Source organism: Protopterus annectens, chromosome 7.part0 (assembly GCF_019279795.1).
Source record: "Protopterus annectens isolate FY-2018-M chromosome 7.part0, PAN1.0, whole genome shotgun sequence".
Classification (NCBI taxonomy): Eukaryota; Metazoa; Chordata; order Ceratodontiformes; family Protopteridae; genus Protopterus; species Protopterus annectens.
In genome coordinates this window covers 484,153,809-484,170,845 of record NC_056739.1, presented here as the reverse complement: position 1 = coordinate 484,170,845, position 17,037 = coordinate 484,153,809, and the positions used below count along the sequence as shown (strand labels likewise).

General features: G+C 37.2%; 1 protein-coding gene across 1 annotated transcript in view; it reads left to right on the top strand.

Annotated features, from left to right (window-relative positions):
- LOC122806552 (very-long-chain 3-oxoacyl-CoA reductase-like) overlaps window positions 1-17,037 on the top strand; it is a 389,647-nt gene that overhangs the window by 37,893 nt on the left and 334,717 nt on the right. Inside the window, exon 2 of the mRNA XM_044077079.1 lies at window positions 265-311. Coding sequence (XP_043933014.1) covers window positions 265-311 — 47 coding nt within the window. The remainder of the gene's footprint in view (window positions 1-264; window positions 312-17,037) is intronic.

Sequence of the window (17,037 nt, the reverse complement as noted above, 5' to 3'; positions counted from 1 at the left end):
CAAATGTCCAGTTTGTCTCCACCAACAATTCATTTTGCACTGTTCCTGCCGTACACTTCAGTTAGTAATATGAACTAGAATCTATTTTTGCTCTCTGAACCAGGGATTAAACTATAGGTCTACACCTACCTTGTATATATAGGCTGATAGTCCACAAATAGGGTATTTATATTAGAACTATACATCTGTATTATTGCTTTGTTTTACTTTGTATTTTGCTCAAATAAATATTGTGATGTATGAATCTGTTTTTTGTGTCAACAGTTGTAACTGGAGCAACAGGAGGAATTGGAAAAGCCTACGCTAATGAGGTAATAATGCTTCACAATGTATATCTTAAAATTCATAGTTCTGTGTTTGTTCACGTCTTCTGAAGCAATGCATCTGTTATAAGATTCTCAACAGTATATCATGTACATGCTGCATGAACAGTGTCCATGCAATTTTCTGGACAGCAAGGAATTTCCCCGCTGCATAAACAATGTCCATGCATCCTTTTGGATAGCCAGGAATTTCCCTGCTGCATGAACAATATCCATGCATCCTTTTGGATAGCCAGGTATTTCCCTGCTGCATAAACAATGTCCATGCATCCTTTTGGATAGCCAGGAATTTCCCTTCTCCAAAATCCCTGCTGCATAACCAGTGTCTATACATCCTTTCAGATAGCCAGGAGTGTCCTGCTGCATAGACAATGTCCATGCATTCTTTCAGATAACTAAGAATTTCTCTATTAACTCAAGACATCCATGTCCCATTCGGAGCCAATATGTTGACAAAATTGCCTTTTCTTTGGTTACTTTTTATTCTAAAGCATGAAAAAATAGTTCTTATAAAATACATCTTTTCATGTATCTGAAAGAGTCATATACTTTTTTATAATTAGAAATGGTTAAATGTTTTCTAATATTTGTTTAGATGATAATTAAATCTGTCCTGTAATGCAATGAGTAGAAATTAACTTGGCTGGTATCCATTTCTGAATGTGTCCCCACATTGTTGTACAGCAGTGTATTTTTTCTTTTTGTTTGCACTCCTGTTTGTAATCCTTTTGCTAAAGGGATGGGATAACTTGTTTTTCAGTAAATTTATTTTATTTTTTTCTGTATTCTTACTGCTGCAGTATTGCATCTTATTTCTTTTTCTTTTTTTGTCTTTTTAATTTCTCCAAGTCTTTTGGGTTTCTAATACCATGACGGGAATGGACCCCATCCCTAAGTCAAAGTACGATTAAAATTCATGAAATTAGTATTGTTTCACTCTTTGATGTTAGCCAAAAGTGCTCTTCGCAGCACCTGTAATGTGCCCAGTAATGACTCCTTCTGCAATTCGTACGGTGTTACATGAATTGGTAACATATCTAAATACGACTGTAAACTCTTTTTTATAAGACCAGTTGTTCCTACTACTATTGGAACTGTCTGGGTATCTTTCTTCCACATGGCTCTCGTTTCTGCCAGCAGATCGAGGTATTTTATGACTTTGTGTCTCTCTGTACGCAAGACACTGTAGTCACTAGGTGTGGCGATTTCAATGATCAATGCTACTTTTGTCTTCTTTACTTGGACCACTATATCTGGTTTTCTAGCATCTATCTTTTGGACTGTTGGTATTGGGTGATCCCATGTGATGTAAACATCATCATTTTCTATGATTCTCTGTGGCTCATGTTTCCAGTGTTTTTCAGCCAATTCAATACTATAATGTTTGCACAAACTCCAGTGTAACAGTCTCGCCACATTATTATGCCTTTCAGTATACAGTCCCTCTGCCATTAGAGAGTCGCAACCAGAAATAAGGTGTGTGACTGTTTCCAATTCGGTTCCACAAAACCTACATATGTCTGTTTCTCCCACATGTTCAATGGACTTAGTAAACCAGCGTGTATGTAGCCCACTATCTTGGGCTGCCAATATTAACCTTTCATTTCTTGATGAAAATCCACCTATCCTTAACCATTCCTGCGTTCGTTCTTGATCAACATGAGGCTCTTCCAGATGTTCTCTATACTTGCAACTATATTTATGTTTTTTCCACATTTCTTGCCTTCTCCTTATATTCTTTCTTTTGTTTTTTAGCACATTCAGTTGCTGCCTGTTTTTTATCCACTTCTGGTTTGATTTTCATTCCTGCTTGACGTCGATATGCTTCTGCTAAATTAAGCAGAGATTTCAGCTTAGATTTATTCTCCTCATGTTTCAAAACTTTCACCACATTTGGATCTTCTGAGGTTGTAGATATGTGTAGAGTCCCACAATTGCAGATCTATACATGTAATCAGTTTCAAGGAGGCCCATCCCTCCTTCAGAACGAGGAATATATAATCTTGGTATACACTTGTTGTAATAAACAAAACAGACTGGGTTTCGAAGACAGAAAAACTCCACTCTTTATTGGCTAGTACATACAACTTAACGCTCCACAAAACATGCATTTTCGTCCAGGCACCTCCCAGACTTCATCAGAAAATACACAGAATGTGAAAAACCTGCATGCAGTTTTTTTTTTTTTGCTATTATATCAAGAAGTTCCTTCAGACTCTTCAGTTCAAGGTGTTCCTTTGGAGTCTTCAGTTCAATGAAGCAAAAAATGCAGATGAAGATGCAGGCAATCCACAGTTTTCAGTAGTCCCTCAAACAAATGCAGTCGACAGGATACACGTACAATGAAAAAACACTTGTTGTTCTTCTTTCAGCTTTTCCCGGTTAGGGGTTGCCACAGTGGAACTCCGGTCTGCTAATGATTGGCAGTAGATTTTTACAGTGCCGAGGTGCCAGCCCGATGCCCAACCTTCAATGAAGGCATGCCCATTCACGCATGTCTTTATAATGCCACTCGACCACGGGGAGGACATGCAGACTCCACACAGAAGGCGCTCCAGCCGAGAATCGAATGGGAGAACCTCTTGCTGTGAGGCAACAATGCTACCGCTGCATCACCGTGGCTTATTTTTATAAATCATTTGGTGAGCATGAAGCATCCTTGTTTTAATATCCAATCTATCCAACACTTTTTGGGGCCAGTCAATCACTCCAAAATTATAAGTTAGGACAGGAAGAGCAAATTGATTTATAGCTTGGATCTTATTCCTAGGTGTCAATGCTGTTTTCAGGATTAATGTAAGTCTTCTAAAGTACTCCTTACTAAGCTTTATTCGCATTTGTTTATGTTTTATTGCTGATCCTTCATCAATTCCCAAGTATTTATACACCCCCTCTTGCTCAAGTTCATTTATATCACATTCTTGTCCCAAACTTATGTTTTCCTGGTGCTGCAATTTTCCTTTTTTAAAGATTGCTTTTGTACATTTATCAAGACCAAATGACATTCCAATATCATCTAAAAAAGTTTTGACAACCTGCAGCTGTGCTTTCAGTTCCTCATCTAATGAGCTATACAATTTTAAATCATCGACCAAGAGAAGGTGAGAAGTCATTAGACTTTGTTGTTTTCTAGAAGCCAAATTATAGCCATGACCTAAGCTATTAAGTAAACAGCTTAATGGATTAATGGCAAGGCAAAATAGCAACAGTGACAGGGAGTCACCCTGGAATATCCCCCTTTGGATTTTTATCCCTGGGATAATAATCTGTGCTTTATCATGGCTTAATTGCAAAGTGGTCTGCCACTGTTTCATGGTTACTGTAATGTAATCAATCAGTGTAGGATGTACCTTATACATTTTTAAGCACTCTTTTATCCATGAATGTGGGATACTATCAAATGCTTTTTTATAGTCAATCCATGCCATACTTAGATTCTTCCCATTTTTACAGTTTTCCACTATAACTTTATTTAACAACAAAAGATCCTTTGTTCCATATGACTTTCTTTTATTGCCCTTTTGTTCTACTGCCATAATTGAGTTTTCTTCTAAATGACTATAAACTCTGTCGGCGTCAATCCTCGCGTATAGTTTATACGTCATCGGAAGACAAGTTATTGGTCTATAATTTTTAGGGTTGCTTGCAGGTTCACCCTTAAGTAAGAACATTGTTTTTCCTGTTGTTAACCAGTGTGGTGTCTGTTTGGGGTGTGCATATAAATAGTTCTTACTCATGGCTAGATCCTCGTGTAAAGAAGTTAATACTTTAAGCCAGAAGTTAGGTACTGCATCTGGGCCTGGGGTTTTCCAATTAGAGGCTTTTCTCAACTTTGTTTCAATCTCTCTGGCTGTTATTTCACCCCATTTCATATCTTGTACCTTTAAACTTCTTATTCTTTGTTTTACTTCTATCCATTTAGCATCTTTGTTATGTTCCACAGGATCTTCATAGATACTTCTCCAAAATGTATCTACTTCCTTGTTTTTCGGCGGTTTATCAATTCCTTTTACCTTATTTCCCAATTCTCTATAAAACTTTTTTGGGTCATCAGTAAATTGCTTATTTTGTGCTTTTCCCTTATATTTATCTTTGTATCTTCTGAGTCTTTCTGCCTGTTTTGAAAATTTTAGTTTGTTATCTCCAGAAATGTGGGTAGTTGTAAAGAGGAACAAAAAAGTACTCACTTGCGCTATCTTCTCTTACAACAAATTGAAGAGGAAACGCTGTGTGTACGACAAAAAACTTAAAATTTAATGAAAAACAGCTCACAAATACACACTCCACAAAACATAACTGACTTGGCTTAATTCAAAGTTAAAAGTTTAGCGCTTTCACCTATTCATATAGGCTTCATCAGAACTGACAGCTTTTTGAAAAAATCCATTTAAATAACCTTAGTGGTGCGAAAGCCTGTACCAATATTTAAAGCTATATTCACTTATTCACAAACTGTGTTTTTTTCACATTTTTTTAAAACCATCAATACGTACACCTGTTTAACTGTGGATTTAAAATCCATATTCCACATAAATGACAATAATAAGAATAAATATGCATAATTCATAGACTGTAAAAGGATATCTCAATTTTAAATAGACCAAAATAGTTGCCTATAAATGTATTGTGTTATATTGACATAATATTATATATAAATAAATATCCAATAGTTAAAAAATTATAAAATACTAATATCTAATAATATGATGTACTATAATAATAAATATATTGTTCAAGACGAATGGAAATATTAAAAATTATTAAAAAATTGAAAAACTTGTGAATAAATATATATAATCATTATACTAAGTGTTAGAAAAACAGCAAATGTACTATAGTATACTAAATTAATTTATATGAAAATAATTTGTATAAAATCAATTTATATAAAATAATTTATATAAAAAAATTTTTTGTGTAAAAATTGATTGTTTGGAAACTATACCAGACAGAATGCAAAGGGAAATCTAAGGAAGAAATTTTACGAAAGGGAAATTTTACATAAAAAAGAAGAAAAAAAATTGAAGAAAAAAAAGAAGAAAAAAATTTGAAGAAAAAAAAAAAAAGCTGTTTTTCATTAAATTTTAAGTTTTTTGTCGTACACACAGCGTTTCCTCTTCTATTTGTTGTAAGAGAAGATAGCGCAAGTTTGTTATCTCCGATAGTGGATAATAGATCCTGGTCTGTTCTAATACTGCGCACTGCTTTTATCACATCTATCTTTCTTAATATTTTTGTTGATCTGTTCCCTCTTCTGTAATCTTCTAATAATGACACTTCTTGTCTTAGCTGCTTTATAGTTTTCTCTATTCGATATTTCTGTGATGGTATTCGCTTTCACCCCCCCCTTTCCCATGCTACCCTATGTTCCTGTGGTAGAATTTTATCAGTTATTAATTTAGCAGCACAGTAATATATTCTGTTTACTTCTGTTATATCGCATGGATCTCTATGGACAGTCCTAATTGCTGTGTTCATTTGTTTTATCAAGCTTCTGACTTTTGGGGTTTTATTAACCTTCTGCAGACTATTTCTCTCATTGATCTGTCTTTGTCTATTAAATCAAGCAACTCTTCTCTTAACTCCTTTTCTACCATACTGAGGGCACATCCCTTGTTTTCCATTTCCTGCGGGCATTCTATAGAAAGTTCTATGACATCTTCTTGTGGCACATTCTCTTCAATTTCATCCTGTGTCATCTGTTGTTTTGTCATATGGAAACTCACTGGCCTATCACTCCTCAACATTGACTGCATCAGAGTTTCCACAGTTTCCTGTTCCTTTCCTTCCTGTCTAGCTTCAAGTGAATTTTTATACTGGTTTCCTGTGGAAGGCTCCAAAATATCTTGATATGGCACCTGACCTGTTGCTTCCTGCTCCATTGGTTTCCCCTTGATTTGGATATCCATTGCTCTATCCTGTTGTGGTGCTTTCTGCATTTGATTTTCTACACTGAATCCTGCTCTTTGCAGCTGTTCCATTACCTCAATTTCTATTTCTTTGACTTCTTCATTACTAATCTCTTTTTCTACTTTTCCTCTTAGTCTTCTTATTTTTTTGTATTGTAAAGTTTTCCATATCCGGATTCCTTTCCCTATATTTTTCTTCAAATATCTTTGGTGCTGCTCTTTTTGTATTAGTTAGTTTTGCTTTCTCCTTTGCATAAATATTACACCATATTAAATCTCTTTTCCTTTCCCCGTCCATATTTCTTTACATGTCTCCTGATCTTCTTGCTTTTCCTTATTCTGGGGACTCACTCCATCATGCTGTGATGTAGTCTGTTTTAGACCTTCTACATTAAATCCTTCACTTCGCAGGCACTCCATGACTTCAATTTCTATTTCTTTAACTTCTACTTTACTAATCATCTTTTCTACATTAAATCTTTGTGCTTTTAGTCTTTTTATTGTGAAATGTTCCATATCTGGATGCCTTTGCCTGTATTTTTCTTCGAATATCTTTGAAACTGCCTTCTGTATATTAGTTAACTTGGCTTTCTCATTTGCATAAATATTGCACCATATCAAATCTCTCTTTCTTTCCCATGTCCATATTTCTTTTTTTATATTTTACAAATATCTCTAGGTTTTGTTGTTTATATTTTCTCACTTCCTCAGAGGCTTCTTTTTCCAAAGAGATTAAAGTTACTTGATCTATATACTGTTTTTTTTTAATCTGTTGTATTAATGAAAGCAAATTTTTATTTGAAGCTTGTGACAGTTTTTCCTGCGGAAGTATTTTTCTTTCCTCTAATTTCTCTCTTAATCATTTTGTATATCTTGTGTCTGGAAATTCTGGACTTTTTACATAATAGTAACAATACATAATTTCTTTCTTATCCTCAGTAGTCCACTCTTGTCATCTTTATGGCGTTTCTGGCATTTTTGTGGACTACTACTTCCTTCTACAACAGGGGGGCCATCCTCTCCCTGGCCTGGCCCCTTTGTAGAATTGTTTCTGTATTTTGAGGATTCTACACTGTAATTTTTTCCAGTCCTGGCAACAGTGTGCCTACCAGGACTGGACACTTTTTTATCCTGGGTCTTGTGCACCCCAGCTATCTTTTTTTATTTTTGATTTACTTCTGTCCATGATATATGCTATATAAATACAGTCTATATATCAGTGTCGCCTTGGTGAGATTTTGTGAAAAAACAGGGTCTACCTCTTGAAGGTATTCACCAAGACTTGAGGATGAATTCAATTTCAGCACTGCTATGCTCCTTTGCTTGCTGACTTTTCATCTCTCCATCAGGACATGCTTATGATATGACACAGTAGTAGTAGATCCCATTACCTACATTAGTGGAAATACATCTCAAAAGAACAAAGCTAACGTTACATTTTTTAAATGTAATGTAAATAGAAATATGACAAACTCAGAATTTACTCCAAATCCTAGGACAATGGATTTTAGTTAACGAACAATTGTATAGAAAAATACCTTTGTTAATAATATTTACATTTCACTTATCAACATCCTGGGTATATGAACTAGGGCATTGTAAGGGGACATATTATTAGATTAAGGAGACTGGTTATTGACTATAAGAAATCTGAAGAAGAGGTCAGTTTCATTGTTTACTTATTTTTGGGTAGAATTTACCCAATGTCCACACGTTTACTCTTGCTAAAAGAAGTTAAGAAAATAGAGGGACTAAATCCCCCTTCTGTGTAGTGGTTTGAAAACTAGATAGAAAGATGATAATCATTTCTGAGAAATTTAAGTAACATTAAATTCCAAAATATCAAATATACCTCCCTGGGTCAACTATCAAATTCCAAAGACCAGTTGCCTGATGCTCAACATACTGACTGCATAGTCAAATCACTTCATTAGACGACAACATTAGCACACTACATGCAGTCAGCCATAAAACATTTTTGCAAGAGGATGGGCCCCCTTGCACTCCCTTGTGTAAAGATATTAATTGTGATATAGTGTTGACTTAGACAAACTTGAATAAATGTAAACGTACTTGCACAAAAATGTTTTGTGAACTTCACAATTAGCAAGTCCATATGTCAGTGTGTGAAGAATGACCCCCCCCTTTACCTAATTGCTGACATGCTACCTGCACCCACAAAAAAAAAACTTAAAAAACTCAAGTACCATCTGACTAGGCAGCATACCTAGTGGCTGCACTTACAGAACACTGAAAAACCTGACTACATCCCTATTATTTATGTTAACAAACTGTTAGTATATGGACCTGTCCATGAACTATGAATACAGGTTGCAGTAGTAGTAGTAACGGTTCATACAGTGGGCCACATCAGTTGGGAAAAACTTCGCCCCATCAGCTTGATTAGTAATCTGTGTATAATTATGGACATAGTCATAACAGAATTCACATAAAATAACACAAGGACAAAGGGAATTAAGTAACAGATTCAGAGCTTTATATATCAATTCACACACAGTTCAGTAAGACAATGGCTGACTGTGGTTAACAGGGGTATCCCGGAGGTGTCCATATTGTGACCGCTTATTCTTTTAACTACAGTCAAATATAAAATTAAGAAACAGCCTTTGGATAACTGAATATTTTTGTGATTACCAAATAGGTAACACAATTACTTCAATAAAATATGCCATTTTTTTTAAGGCTGGTCTCAAGAAAACATATCTTGCCTACATGGTATACTACTAATAACCTTGCCTAAAATATCAGTAAATGTAACATCACAAGTCTCAATAATGAGGAGACAAATTATAATTACAAAATAAATGATCAAATCATAAGCATGAAAGCTTCTTGTGTAGGTACATCTGAGGTTTCTCTAGTTTGACGTTTTTCTAGTTGTTTGATACGTCATGTGAGGTACATCTTGAAGAGGGCATTGTAATCTTTAATTCTATTCTGAATATGAAGGAATGATAACATCTTTAGATCTGTATCATATAGTTTTGGATATCAGTTTTGCTATGTGGAAGGATTTTCTGACTACAGTTGTCATACGATGATGGAAGGAGATGGAAATATCAACCTAGGTATCCAGGTCCCTGACTATAACTTTGTTTAGTACTGGGGTATTGTCTTTGTTATATGATGATGGTAGGGGTTGTTAGCCAAAGTAATGATATTACACTTCTTTGTTTTTAATTTAAGCCCATTTTCAGCACATCCGGTATTAACTAGGGTAAATTCTTTCTGAAAGATGCAGGTATCAGAGACAGGGTCTTGACAATAACACCAAGTCTGAAGTCGTTTACAAACAGAGATCCTAGTTTTTGGTTTGAAAATCAAAGAAGTAAATGCCAAAAGGAAAGTCTTCCAGCACCACACCAGCTATGTGAGCTTTTTCTTTTAGTCCGTTTATAATACATCTTACCACTTAAGGATATTATATTGAAAGCATTTGGCTTGCTTACAATGTCCACATGGTGTATTTTGTCACATTTTTCAGCTAGGTTAAAGTATACTGTATGAGCAGCTTGGCCTCTATCATGACCTCTAGAAAAAAGTTATCAAAATTTCATAGGCATGAGCTCCCTTTGGTGAACTGAACTGGTGATGGTGTATTCTGATGAGATTCTTTCATATTAAAATCAAGAAGATCAGTTATGATATGCTTCTCAGCTTTGCAGATCAGGCTCACAAGGCTGATGCATCTATAATTAACAAGGTCTGTGGTAGTACCGCCATTGTGGAGGGACATCACCAGTATGTTGCACCATAATTTGGGAACAAATGATGTAGCTATGTGTAGGTTAAATAGTTTCAGGAGAGGTTTGATGAGGGCATTATTTGTACTATATGTGAAACATTCAGATGTGTTATCAGATCCCATGGACAAAGTACCTTGTTTTCTTTGATATCACTTTCAGAACATGCCCCTTGGTGATAATAGGGCTGTAAGGGATTCTGTAATATATAGAGTTTGGATAGATTTTTTGTGGTGAAATTTGCACTAAACTGGTTTTTTAGTATATTTTTGATGTCTAGTGGGTTGGAGAGGGTGATCCCATTTAGGATAAGTTCTGAGCATTGTTGGCTATTGTTCCATAGTTTTTCTAATGTAGCTAAAGAAGGACTTGTACTTATCCTAGCTTCAAAAGACAGTGTAATTTCACAGACTAAGTAATCTGAATAATATTTTTAAGTTCCTAGTAATGCTTTTTTACACTGCCCTTATTATCGAGAGGTGTATGTTTTCTGTATAATTTAAGTATTTTTATTTCAGCTGTTGTAAAGTTATTTATGTTGGTGGATCCCCAGGTTAGTTGTTTTGGAATTTCTCTTTTATATCTTGCTGTGGTTGGGACTGCTAGTTCTATGCATTTGTCTAAGTGGCCATTGCACTATCCCTCACCTTATGCCATGCTGACACATACTGGGTCCTCCTCGAATATCACCTGGTATGCATCCAACTGTTTTATCCACTTATCTTTACTTTGTACCTTCAAATCATTCTTGCTGAAGAAAGGATTCCACTCGAGCAGAAACTTACCTACATTTACCACATACATGGAAAGTTTTGGCATGTCTGTCTGCATGTTCCTAAGGGTTTGCATCGCGGTCATTCACTCTCACATGGACGACTACTATGTTCTAGTCATATAAGGATATTTAGGTCCCTTACAATGTCAGAGATCATGGCACTTGAAAGGCAACTAACTGTAAACTTATTCTTGTCCAGCCTTGTAAATGGAGAATCTGTATACCTAACAAGTGAGTCACCATTCGTTATGCCATTTTTGTTAGAAGAGTGTTTAGGAATACAAGACTAGGAGCAGTCTCACTTTTGGCGACTTAATGCTCAAGCATGTTGAAGCTGGAGAATTTCTGCTAAACCTATTCATACTAGTTGTAGGAGGCTTTGGTAGGGATTTCTTAATGACCTCAGCATATGACATCATAATGTGTTTTTGTTGAGAATGAGGTCGAGGCAAGGGTGATGGTGTAAGTGTATAATACTCACTGTCCATGGCTTTAAGTGACAGGGATGCTTCCAAGTTAGTTAAACATTTGTACCTCATGCTAGTATTGTGTGTTAAACAAGAGCTCATTATCAGTGAGCATAAGGCAGATCCTACACAGCCTTCAAGGGAAACAGTGCTAAGATCCTGGCAACAGAAGGAAACCAAGTGGGCTGACCTTTCATTAATCTTCAGGTATTGGATGGAGATGTGCATGGGTAAGATAAATGTGGGATCCCTATTATATGATCGAAGATACATTCTTTCAAATGCATCTTGATCGAACTTGAAAGCACAAAACGGCAAAATACTGAAATGGCATATAAGTGAATTCTTTCCCTGGGAAAGTAATCGCTTGGTCACCTTCATTATTTTGCTGTTTTCATCACTGTAGTGTGATCTCCGAATTGGTATATTTACGTAGGGGGTGTGTGGGGAGACAGCCCCCCACATCGGGTGGGTGTGGGGGGAAGCCCCCCACTTTATTTAATGTTTTAAAGTTTTTTTTTTCTTTTTTGGAACAGCAGTTTTTTTTCCCTGGGAAAAATGTCACTGTTCTAAGTGTTTGGGATTGTAAGATTTTGCTTACATGGGGTTGGTAAATCAGCGTTCGCTTTTTTAAGCATTCACTGATTTAATATAGACCCTAAATTTGAGTTGTTGTTGTTGTTTGTCTTTTGGCTTTTCCCGGTAAGGGGTTGCCACAGTGGAACTCTGGTCCGCTAATGATTGGCAGTAGATTTTTACAAAATGCCAAGGTGCCAGCTCGACGCACAACCTTCAATGAAGGCATGCCCATTTATGCACGCTTGTCTTTCGAACGCTACCCAACCGCGGGGAGGACATGCAGACTCCACACAGAAGGCACTCCCAAGCCCAGCCAAGAATCGAATGGGAGAACCTCTTGCTGTGAGGTAACAACGCTACCGCCGTACCAACGTGGCATTCCGTACCACCGCGGCATTAAGTAGTGTAATTTAATTTAAATTTTGGAGAACTGCACAGCCTAAACTTTATATGTTCTAATTAATTCTAGTTTGTGGAATAGTTTACATGATAAACCACTTGAGTAGGTGGATTTGCTGGGGAGAACACTGGAATGTGTATTTGTATTTAGAAAGTTAAGTGGCCTTGAGAGTTGGAGAATAAAGTATATTGTTTTAAGAAAAGCAGCTATGCAGGTTACAGCACTGCTCCTCACAAATGACCAGCAGTTCTTGGTGGATAGAGTGGTGACAGTTCCACAACCAGAAGGGAAGGGTTAGTGTCAATTAGCAGTGGGGCAGAAGCTCAAGACATGGAATACTGACATGTAACACAGCTTGGGGGAAACCTGTTTGCAGATGTGGAGAACCAACTCAGAATTTTTTTTTTTGGAAAATAGTGCAAATACAAAATTAACATTTTGATCAAATCAATGTTTCAATATACCGCAGATTGCAACCCTGACCCATGCATTAATACAAGATTTAGAACTAGTTTCAAGGACTACAAAAAGAAAAAAAAAACCTGTCAGAGCTCAACAGCCAACAGCATATAACAAGCAACACAAATGATAGTCCTCTTCAAGGCTGAAGAGTTGCTCACCGCAGTCTCCATGACAGAGTCAGGACATAGCCAGTGCAGCATGATCTCACAACGCAGCTGCTGTGCCTTTTTTATAACAGAAGTCAGATGAGGTGGTTCGGGTACCTTGTGAGGATTGCCATTGGTCTCTTCTGGGTAAGGGGGTGTGGCCTCCTGTTAGAAAACCCGAGAGAGGACACTGGACATGGATGAGGCGTTATATCAATCATCTTGTCTGGGAACTACTGAAGCCCGCAATGGATAATTTCGGACTGTGACAGGGTCTAGGTCTAGGGATGTTTTGTGTTGCCAAGCAGCCATGATTATCCTTGTCACTACAAGAATGATGGGAAAAGTATACATGTATATGTGTGTCTGTATGAATGTATGGTTTAGTGAAGAGCTAAATAAATAAATGAAAGAATGACAACGAAAACAGAAAAATAATATCACTCCTATTCATAAATACAAACTCCATGGTTGTACAACTACATCCAAACTGCATCTTTCATTACAATGTTATAGTCAATACAGCATGAATTGACTGTAGTAGAAATAAAAAAAAAATTATACAAATGACAAAACATGCAGTCAAACAAATTGTTTGATTAAACAGTTAATTGTTTCCCAGTAGTGCTTCAAATTGTATATTTATCCATATCTGAATTATTTCTGAGCTGTATTTAAATACAAACCTGTATACAGGCACATGCATGAATGAAACATAAACACACACAGAAACATGCACACATAAATAATGTATTCTGATTATAATAGACTTGTTTCAAGTCCCATAATATTTTTAGTTTCATTAACAGAAGTCACAATTAGCATCCAGAATGGGGAAAAGTATTCTTTTTAGCATATGAATTGACATCATTCACACACAAACAAGCCAACAGATGTGCTGTGGTCACTTATAAATAAACATGAGTTAAAATATTATTAACAGACATTTCTCAGCTTTTCCATAGGCATCATTGCATTTTGTAATTGTTGTGTACGTTCTGTAATAATAATTTAATCTTAGCCCTGAAGAGTTACAAAGTTACAAGTTCTAACTGAAGTTATGGCAGAATGTAAGTAAAACATATCAAAGATTTCTTCATTTTCTATACATTATGTACATTATATTACCTGCACTAGCAGAATGACATTTCACAAGTGCCCAGGTAACTCACACAGTTTTCTGAATTGGGTTGTGTAGTAGGCGGCACAGAGGATAGTGTCATCATCTCACAGCAAGAGGTTCCCGAGTTTGACTCTTGGCTGGGGTACTTTTCTGTGGAATCTGCATGTCCTCCCTACATTCAAGTGGGTTTCCTCTGGGTGCTGTGGTTTCCTCTCACATTCCAAAGACATTCAGTAGGTTTCGGTCACTCTAAATTGACCATAGGTGAGAGTGTGTGTGGTGCTGAAGAACTACCACGACAGAGATAGCCACTCAGTGGTGTAAACCTTGGCTCTAGATGACTGTTATTGTCAAAGTGACAACCCGACCCTATGTGCAAAAGTGGGAAAAAGGGGCTGTGGATAGATGGATATAAGTGTGTGTGTTGTGGATGTATGGATTGTTAACAAGAGTTTGAAAACCCAGAAAGCACCCCATGTCAGTTAGGTGTCTGAGCAGCAAAAAATTAAAACACCATCCAGATGGTTAGTAACACAAATTAACTTCCTGTGTCAATAGTATTATATGGCAACATTTGCAAACGTACTGTGTTTTGACAGGCAGCATAGTATGCAGTTTGTTTATATTTAGTAACTTCAAATAAGCTTGGAGAACATGTAAACATTGTAACACACAGCGCATAGAAATGACATCAGCCAGATTAGATACATTGTAAGAAGTGTTACCATTATGAAAATGTAACAGTACATTTTCAGATATAGTTTTACAATAATGTTACCAAACAACTAAGATAAACTATATAAATGTCAGTTTTAAACATTAAAAGCCTCACTACTCCAGCTATTAATCATTATGTTTGAAGCAATGTATTTTCTGGTGTTCCTGTAAATTGCACTACAGTGTGCTCTCCAGTTACATTAAATAAACTGGATGGTGTCCCACTGTTGAAATTTCAAAGCGTTAATCAACAGATCTTCTCACTGTTGGCACAGTTTGTACCATATCTGCTAAGGTCAAAGGTGTGCCTTGGGTTGACAGTGAATTCATCTTCAGCACTGGAGTCATACACCTGGAACATACTAAAGGTGTTCAGCTCTTTTGGAACAATGACTCACTCAAACTAGTGTTGTAAACATGATTATCAGCCATTTGTCCAATAGATTTTTATGCAGAGTATTTTTTCCAGATGTCCTTATAGAATAATGTAGTTTGTTAGAAAGCATGGGATAACTTGTGTAATATTGTTATCTCATCTATTAACCCTATTAATTCTTATTTAGTATATCTATTCATTTCATTTGTGTTTGTTATGAAGGCCATGCTTCTATGCCTCTCCATCTTAGTATATATTTGATGGTTAAAATCAATCCACAGTGCTTTATCACTGTAAATCTCGTAAACTGATATAAACTTCCCTTGAGTACATTTGCATTGAATAGTAAATAGGTTAACCTTTTCTAATCTCTTATGATATTCCTAATGTCTAATGCTGGAACCAAGTTTAGGAAGGAGGGAAGTTTCTTTGCTTACCAGTGGGAGTGGGAAGCACTGAGCGGCCTTTTTGTCTGATTTGGTGAAGTTTCAGCCAGAAACTAGTAGTCCATTGGTCGTTTTGGGCCAATTCCTAGCTCCCTTCAGCCCCCTGCTATAAAACACGCTAAACGCGTAAGCTTGATTTAGCTGAGTTACCACTGTTGCACACAAGAGCAGCGGCGGTTAAACAAGGTTAAACTATTTGGGCCATCTAAATTCCACTCTTCCAATTTTCCCTTAAAACTACCTTCCTCGAGCTGTACTGCTGATCTAACCAGCATATCCTATAACTGAAAAGTTCATCTCTACTTGATTCCCAAGTAGACTATTCTCTATCTGTAAAGCCTAGCACTTACTCCTACAGTACTTGCACCTTGATAAAGCACTCTTATTATAGATAGTACCCCACCAGCCTAAAACCCACTTCCCCGGAGTCCTTTGAAAGTCTCTTTATCTACTACTTCTAGTATGTCGAGGGATCAGTTGCTAGTGTCCTCTCCAGCTCAACTGGTGAACCTGGGAATATTGAGGCAATGTTACAACTGCCTCATGTACACAGACAATCCTCTCCTTCTCCCACAAAACACAAATACATGCGAGAGATGCAACTATACGGCCAAACTGGAGGCTGAGCTCTCTCAACATAGGACTGGCAAGACCAGACAGGAGGAGAAGGTAACCACACACAATACATACTCAGTCACACATGGTACCATCACAACTTCAAATCATACACATACTCACACAAAGACATACTCGGAGGCTCTGATCAAAATTTTACCAAAACAGCAGAGGCCACCAAAGCAGACACCCAAACAACTACCACCTCACGACCCAACACATGCAACACATAGACCACACAGTCAGAGTGTCAAACAGTCACAGCCCTTAAGGCCAAACAAAATGCCAGACACACTTGTCATTGGTGATTCCATAGTCAGACACACTGACGTCCCGCTCACCAGACTGAGTAAAGAGAAGGTCACAGTAAGCTGCCTGTCGGGCGCTAGAATCCGCCACATAACGCAAGCACTCAGGTCTCTCAACAGCAGGTACAAGTACGACTCAGTCATTGTCCACGCTGGTGTCAACGACCTGAGACGCACCTCCTTGGACTACATGAAAAGGGACATCGAGGAGCTCTCTGATTATGTAGCCCAGGCAGGTATGACCCTGACCTTGAGCAGTATCCTACCTTCACCTAGAATGATGCCACAATACAGTGATAAGATGATCAGCTTTAATAATTGGCTTAAATTCTGGTGTCATTCAAAGGGGATCCAATGTCTGTCTGCCTGGGATGACATGCTGGACAAGCCACGCTGCTTCGCAAGGGACGGCTTGCACCTGTCACCCTGGGCTTCCGGATATTGGCAAAGGCTCTTGCCACCCCCATAGTGCCTTTTTAGGCAAGGCTCAAATTCTAAACCTACCACCCTAGAACACCAAAAGGAAAAAACTAAGGGTAATGCTGCTCAATGCCAGAAGTCTCAATCTCAAGATGCACGCACTCGAGGCTCTTCTCAATATGGAGAACATCGATGTCTGTGCTGTGA